The sequence below is a fragment of the Rhagoletis zephyria genome, unplaced genomic scaffold (assembly GCF_001687245.7).
Source record: "Rhagoletis zephyria isolate East Lansing unplaced genomic scaffold, Rhagoletis_zephyria_1.1 Rzeph_scaffold_08873, whole genome shotgun sequence".
Classification (NCBI taxonomy): domain Eukaryota; kingdom Metazoa; phylum Arthropoda; class Insecta; order Diptera; family Tephritidae; genus Rhagoletis; species Rhagoletis zephyria.
The window spans coordinates 1-6,191 of record NW_016165952.1 but is presented as its reverse complement, the minus strand read 5'-3'; the positions used below and the strand labels follow the sequence as shown (position 1 = coordinate 6,191).

General features: G+C 42.7%; 1 protein-coding gene across 1 annotated transcript; it reads left to right on the top strand.

Moving 5' to 3' along the window:
• The first annotated feature begins 3,587 nt into the window (after window positions 1–3,587).
• On the top strand, window positions 3,588–4,610 carry c12.1 (spliceosome-associated protein CWC15). The gene is made up of 2 exons (XM_017631527.1): window positions 3,588–3,860; window positions 3,919–4,610. Exons 1-2 carry the CDS (start codon window positions 3,730–3,732, stop codon window positions 4,511–4,513), a joined length of 726 nt encoding a protein of 241 aa, XP_017487016.1. The 5' UTR covers window positions 3,588–3,729; the 3' UTR covers window positions 4,514–4,610.
• Window positions 4,611–6,191: the final 1,581 nt, after the last annotated feature.

The window sequence follows — 6,191 nt, the reverse complement described above, 5'->3', positions numbered from 1 at the left end:
CTGCCGAAGCGGCTGTTCTAGCCGATGAGCGTGATAGCCTTCGTCAGGCCGATCCCGGAGATTCCGTATCAGGGATCTCAACGCATATATTCGGCAACTAGTGAACGTACATAAGCGGAAGAAGTGGGAAGAACATCTCAAGACCTGTAACTTCACCTCTGGTGTGAGCAAGCTATGGTCAACCGTGAGGTCACTGTCCAATCCGACGAAGCACGACGACAGAGTTGAAATTTCTTTCGGCGACCATGCCTCGTCGGACGCGGAGCGATGCGCGAGCTACTTTAGCCGGCAGTTCATACTGCATCCTCCGGTGGACAAAACCAAGCGTCGAGTGACCAGAAGGCTGCACAAACTGCTAATAAATTGTGCTCCCCTTGCTTTCACTTGCGGTGAAGTTCAGGGGGCCATCGGGAAGGCGAAAGCCTCCAAAGCCATGGGTCCCGACGGAATATGCATGCTGATGCTGAAAAATTTGGGTCCTGCTGGAGTAGCGTACCTAACGGAGGTCCTCAATTCGTCTATGGTGACTCAATTCGTCTATGACCACCTGCCAACAAAGGAGATTCGTATCTACCGATAACGCTCCTTTTCCCGGTAGCGAAGCATCAGCATGGTTTCCGTAAAGTGTACAGTCGTAAAGTGTACAGTGTACAGTTGTACAGTGCAACAACAGCACTTAACGTCATAAACAGTCAGATAACTCGTGGTCTTAACCGTAACCGTCCCTGTGTGAGAACGATTCTAGTAGCGTTGGACCTGTCAAAGGCTTTTGACACTGTCAGCCATTTCTCTCCCACAGAGGCTCAAACGGTGGTCGGCAAATTATCTTAGCGGTCGAAACCCGTCGGTAATGTTTAGAGACAAATCGAGCAAACTTAAGAAAATCAAACAGGGGGTTCCACAGGGTGGTGTCCTATCCCCGCTACTGTTTAACTTTTATATTTCAAAACTCCCTCAACCACCAGAGGGAGTCTCGATTGTCGCCTACGCCGACGATTGCTCGATCATGGCGACTGAGAATGGAATTGATGTGTTGTGTTCGAAAGTAAACGGGCACCTCTCCGATCTTTCTCGCTTCTTCACTGCAAAGTATCTAGCCCTCTCCCCTACGAAATCCTCTGCGATCTTGTTCACCACCTGGACGAAGGAGGTCAGGCTACCGCTGGGAATTCACGTCGATGACACACCAATTTCGACGGCGAATAATCCTAAAATTCTCGGAGTAAGATTCGACAGCCTGCTCTCCTTCTCTGTGCACGCAAACGCTATTGTCAACAAAGTACAGAGCCGCAACAAAGTCCTCAATTCGCTAGCCGGCAGTACCTGGGGCAAAGACAAAGAAACGTTGCTGGCAACATACAAGGCAATAGGCCGGCCGGTTTTAAACTACGCAGCACCAGTGTGGTGGCCGGGGACTAGTAGGACGCAGTGGATGAAGCTACAGACAGCACAGAACACCGCACTCAGGACAGCGACCGGATGCCTCCTGTAGTGCGATTCCCATTTTTCCTAACGACTGATATTCGTTATTGATAATGAACGACATTTGTAGCTTGCAGTAGCGAAGCTATTCTCAAAAACACACTTAGGGGCGGTTACCAACTCCCTGTTATATGAATGGAGTCGAATACGTCGATAACAATGTTTAACCGGAGATAAGTGTTAACCAGACATTGAACAACCGGCCCTTAACGACAGAATTCGTTAGACATGTCGATAAAAAAGTTTACGAGGATTGTCGTCAATAACAAGGACAAATATGGCAATATTGACGTTTGACACTTAGGGCCGGTTTCTCCATCTCTGGTTAACACTAACTCCCCGGTTAAACATTGTTATCGACGTTCTAACTCCATGCATATAACATGGAGTCGGTAACGTCGATAATGATGTTTAAACGGAGATTAGTGTTAACCACATATTGAGTAAACGGCCCTTAATATTTAAAGGAAACATTTTATTGTTGTGCGTATTGTTTTCGAGATTGTTGTTTGTTAATACAATATGAAAAAAAAATAGAAGCGCAAAAGCTACTACGGAGCAGTACCATAGGAGGCACACATCATTTTGACATCATGCTTTCCACGTTTAAAAATTCAGCTGTGGCTCTCGTTTTTGACGTAACAGTACTTGAAAATTTGTTTAATATTTTCAGTTTTTTTTTAAATAACTCCGACAAAGTCCGTTAAAGTCATTTTACTAAACTTTTTCACGTGACTATTTTTTAAAATAACCTTCACTATAAAAATCGGTCATGTTAAAAATTTTATTAAAACAACACTAAAACTGAGTTATTTACAAACAAGGTAAAATTGAATCAAATGTTAAAGTGTCGTTATCTCGAACACTGGAGCCAATCTGACAAAACGGGGGGAGCCATTGAGTTTAGAATGTCCCAATTAAATGAGATCAACTATCAAAACCTTTGCCTAAGTTTTCCACTTCACAGTGTAATAAATAAAAAGAATAATAATAATAAGCACATCTATTTGTGGTAAATGTTTATTTATTTTTATTACAATAGTTTGCTTACCGATGAATTTCGCCTAATTTTTCTCAATAAAAACTTAAACCAGTTTTATCGTTAGGCTTTTCAACGACAAAATATTCGTAGCTAGGCTATCGACAAATTTCGTTAGACAACTGTCAAAGCTACCGACAATATTCGCTAAAAGTGTGCTTTTGTAATAAGTTTTAATTTTTGCAATAGATAAGTGGATAACAAATTTGGTTATTTTTCTTCAGATTTTGGTTGGTTGTTTTTGTAAGAAGTGGCAACCGTGGTTAACAATGAGCCGGTTCACGATCCAGAATATAAAGGTCGCGCCATTCGCGGACCGCTAACCCTCTCTTCGTCGATTTGACAGCATCCACCTAATCGCTGACGTCATAAAATACTTTTGTTTACATTCGCTGTTGCCAACTCCGTGCTTTTCGCACCAAATTTAGTGGGTATTCAAAACGCGAAAATTTTTGAGTGTGGTGCTTGGCGCGTTTTTGGTGCTTTTGTTTTTAGTTTGAAGACACCAAATTAGAAAATCTTAAAAAAATGGAAGCAAAATTCATAGCAATCGTAAGTGTGGTAAGCAACTTTACAAAAATTTAAACAAAATCATGGCACAGTGACAATCATAAGCGACAACAAAATATGTGACGGCACCTTCAATCATGCCAGAAGAAATCAACCGTCGTGCAAGAAACATTGATTTTTATTAATTTGAATCGGCATCCGTACAATAAAATTATGTATGCATATAAAGTCTATAAAATACACCAATAAAAATTTGGTGCTTTTTCAAATTCAAAATTTGGCAATACTGCCTTTTGTCCGATGCTTCCTCTTTTTCTTGTCGAGTTGGTCTTGCTCGCTCATTCTGGTATTTATTGACGTCACGGCCAGTTGCTCTCAGTTCGATTGGCGCAATCTTGTATTCTATCATTCTTGGAGCCGGTTTAATATTTTGTTTTTTTTTCGTCCAAATTCGAGTTTTCATGCAGAAGCATAAAATTAAATTAACTTGTATGTTAGTGACTAATTGTAGTATTAAGGTGAATTAGCTTTCAGAACATACCCTAGAGAGCTGTCAAGTCTATTGTAAGCCACATACCGAAAAAGAAGAAGAAAGAGATTAAACGTTTATAAAAAATAAAGGCTGATTGGTATTAAAATTTAGTGGAATAAATACAAATAAAAGCCTTTCATTGGAATCCATAAAATACCTGAGCATAATGACAACGGCAGCTCGTCCAACATTTGATCCTGCACGCGGTGGCACTGGCCGAGGCGAAAAAGATTTGAGCGCACTTTCCAAGCAATATTCCAGCAGAGATTTACCAGGGCACACAAAACTCAAATACAGGTACATTGATTAGTTACGTTGAATGATTTCAAAATTAAAAGTTCCGTTTTCTATACAGAGAAACAGGACAAGGTACTGCTGATGAGTTGCGCAGTCGCGATTTCCGTAAAGAGTTGGAGGATCGTGAACGCGAAGCTCGTCCCAACAAAACACTACCATCAATTGTACGTAAAGCAATTGAAGCCAATAATTCAGCAGGTAGTAATGTAGGTGTTGCAAAACGTGCTCGTCTGGAACCACCAACTGCGCCTGTAAATCTAGATGCTGACGATCCTATAGACAAAGACAGCTCCGAAGAGGATTCAGATTCGGAGGAAGAGGACGACACCGCTGCATTATTAGCAGAATTGAATAAAATAAAACAGGAACGCTTGCAAGAAGAGTCACGAAAAGATCAAGAAAAGAAACAGGAAGAAGAACGTATACGCATGGAAAACATTTTATCCGGGAATCCACTAATTAATTATGCTCCGGGTAGTGGTGCGACTGCTAGTAAAAATCTGGGTAGTGATCTGAAGGTGAAGCGACGTTGGGACGATGATGTCGTATTTAAAAATTGTGCTCGCACTGAACCGGAAAAAAAGACGCATTTCATCAATGACTCGCTTCGCAGTGAATTTCACAAAAAGTTCATGGATAAGTATATTAAGTGAAATTTCTTAAAGAAATTTTCAACCTTCACAAACATGATATCGATAAGCAAACTCTAAATAGATATATTCCATATTGAATAAAACCATTGTAAAGATACGAGTGGTTTTTAATGTTCCACCTTTAATGTAGAGCTTCTGTTTGCGCAACAAGCAAATTAAATATTCAATGTTTCTGAATTACTTCATAGGGGAAGGAAGAATGTGTGTTAAATCCAATGCAGCAAATAATTTGCAACAATTAGCTCTATACGCAATCTATACGGTTACGTACCAGAGACCTGCACTGAATGAGTAGTACTTAAATTAGTCGAGAACGCAGTCATTATACGTACTGCAGTCCCTAAATTGGAGCGCTAAGCGTTGAGTTTTCCAATCCGTTTAATTAAACGAATTCGATCTAGGCACGTTCTAAAAGTTATGAGTTGATAGCTTTCTTTACAATTTTTTTATGGAATCTTTCAATCATGATAAAAACAACAAAGTAAAACCATTGAGAGGCAGTTTGACGTTTGCCAGCTATATAATTTAAAAATTCAAAAGTCAAACACACTTAAGGGCCATTTACATACGACTTTCCTGTTGTTGTTGTTGTTGTAGCAGCTACTAAGCCCCGTTCGGGGCGGTTCATCCATCAACGTTGTCGTCTATTTCAGCTAGGGGGAGGCCCAGGAAGTGTGCTACTTCCAAAGGGGCTGTCCATTTAGACAGGGGCGTTAGCTGAGTGGGGTTCTCAGGGAATGTGAAGAGGTGCCGGGAGTCATGTGGCGACTCTCCACATGCCGGGCATTGGTTGGGCACATCCTCGTTGATTTTGCTCAGGTAGCTGTTGAGCCTGCTGCAATAGCCAGAGCGAAGTTGGGCTATTGTAGTGCGGGTCTCCCGAGGCAGACAAAGTTCTGTCCCGTCCACGTCCGGTGGTTGTGTGCCTAGAACGGCATTCATAGGGCGGGAGTCTACATAACTTGAGACTGATTCCCTGTGAATGCCGTTCAGGGCCTGTCGGTAGGTTGACGGGTCCAGAGGTTGTTTGATATACTTCTGGACTTCGTCTGTCAGTTCGTAAAGATGCCTCCTGACGTGCCGTGGCGAGGGCCACGTCTGTGGCTCCCAGCGGGGAACTGCTTGCAGAGCATTATGTTATACTCCTTTACTACGAGCATCTGGGCCTCGTCATGAAGGTGGTGTTGAGGCGTCATCAGGAGGCATCCTGTCGCAGTTCGTAATGCCGTGTTTTGGCAGGTCTGTAGCTTCATCCACTGTGTCCTGCTAGTCCCCGGCGACCATACGGGCGCTGCGCAGTTTAGAACCGGCCGGCCAATTGCCTTGTATGTTGCCAACAACGTTTCTTTATCTTTGCCACAAGTGCTGCCGGCCAGCGACTTGAGGACATTGTTGCGGCTCTGTACTTTGTTGACAATTGCGGTTGATGATATGATTTTCGGGTTATTCACCGTCGGTATTGTTACGCCATCGACGTGAATACCCAGTGGCAGTCTGACCTCCTTGGTCCAGGTAATGAAAAGGGTTGCCGGGGATTTCGCAGGGGATAGGGCAAGGCTCCTTGCAGTGAAGAAGCGAGAAAGTTCGGGGAGGTAACCGTTTACTTTTGAGGACAAGTCATTATTCCACTCCCAGACGCCATGATCGAACAATCGTCAGCATAAGAGACTATATTAAC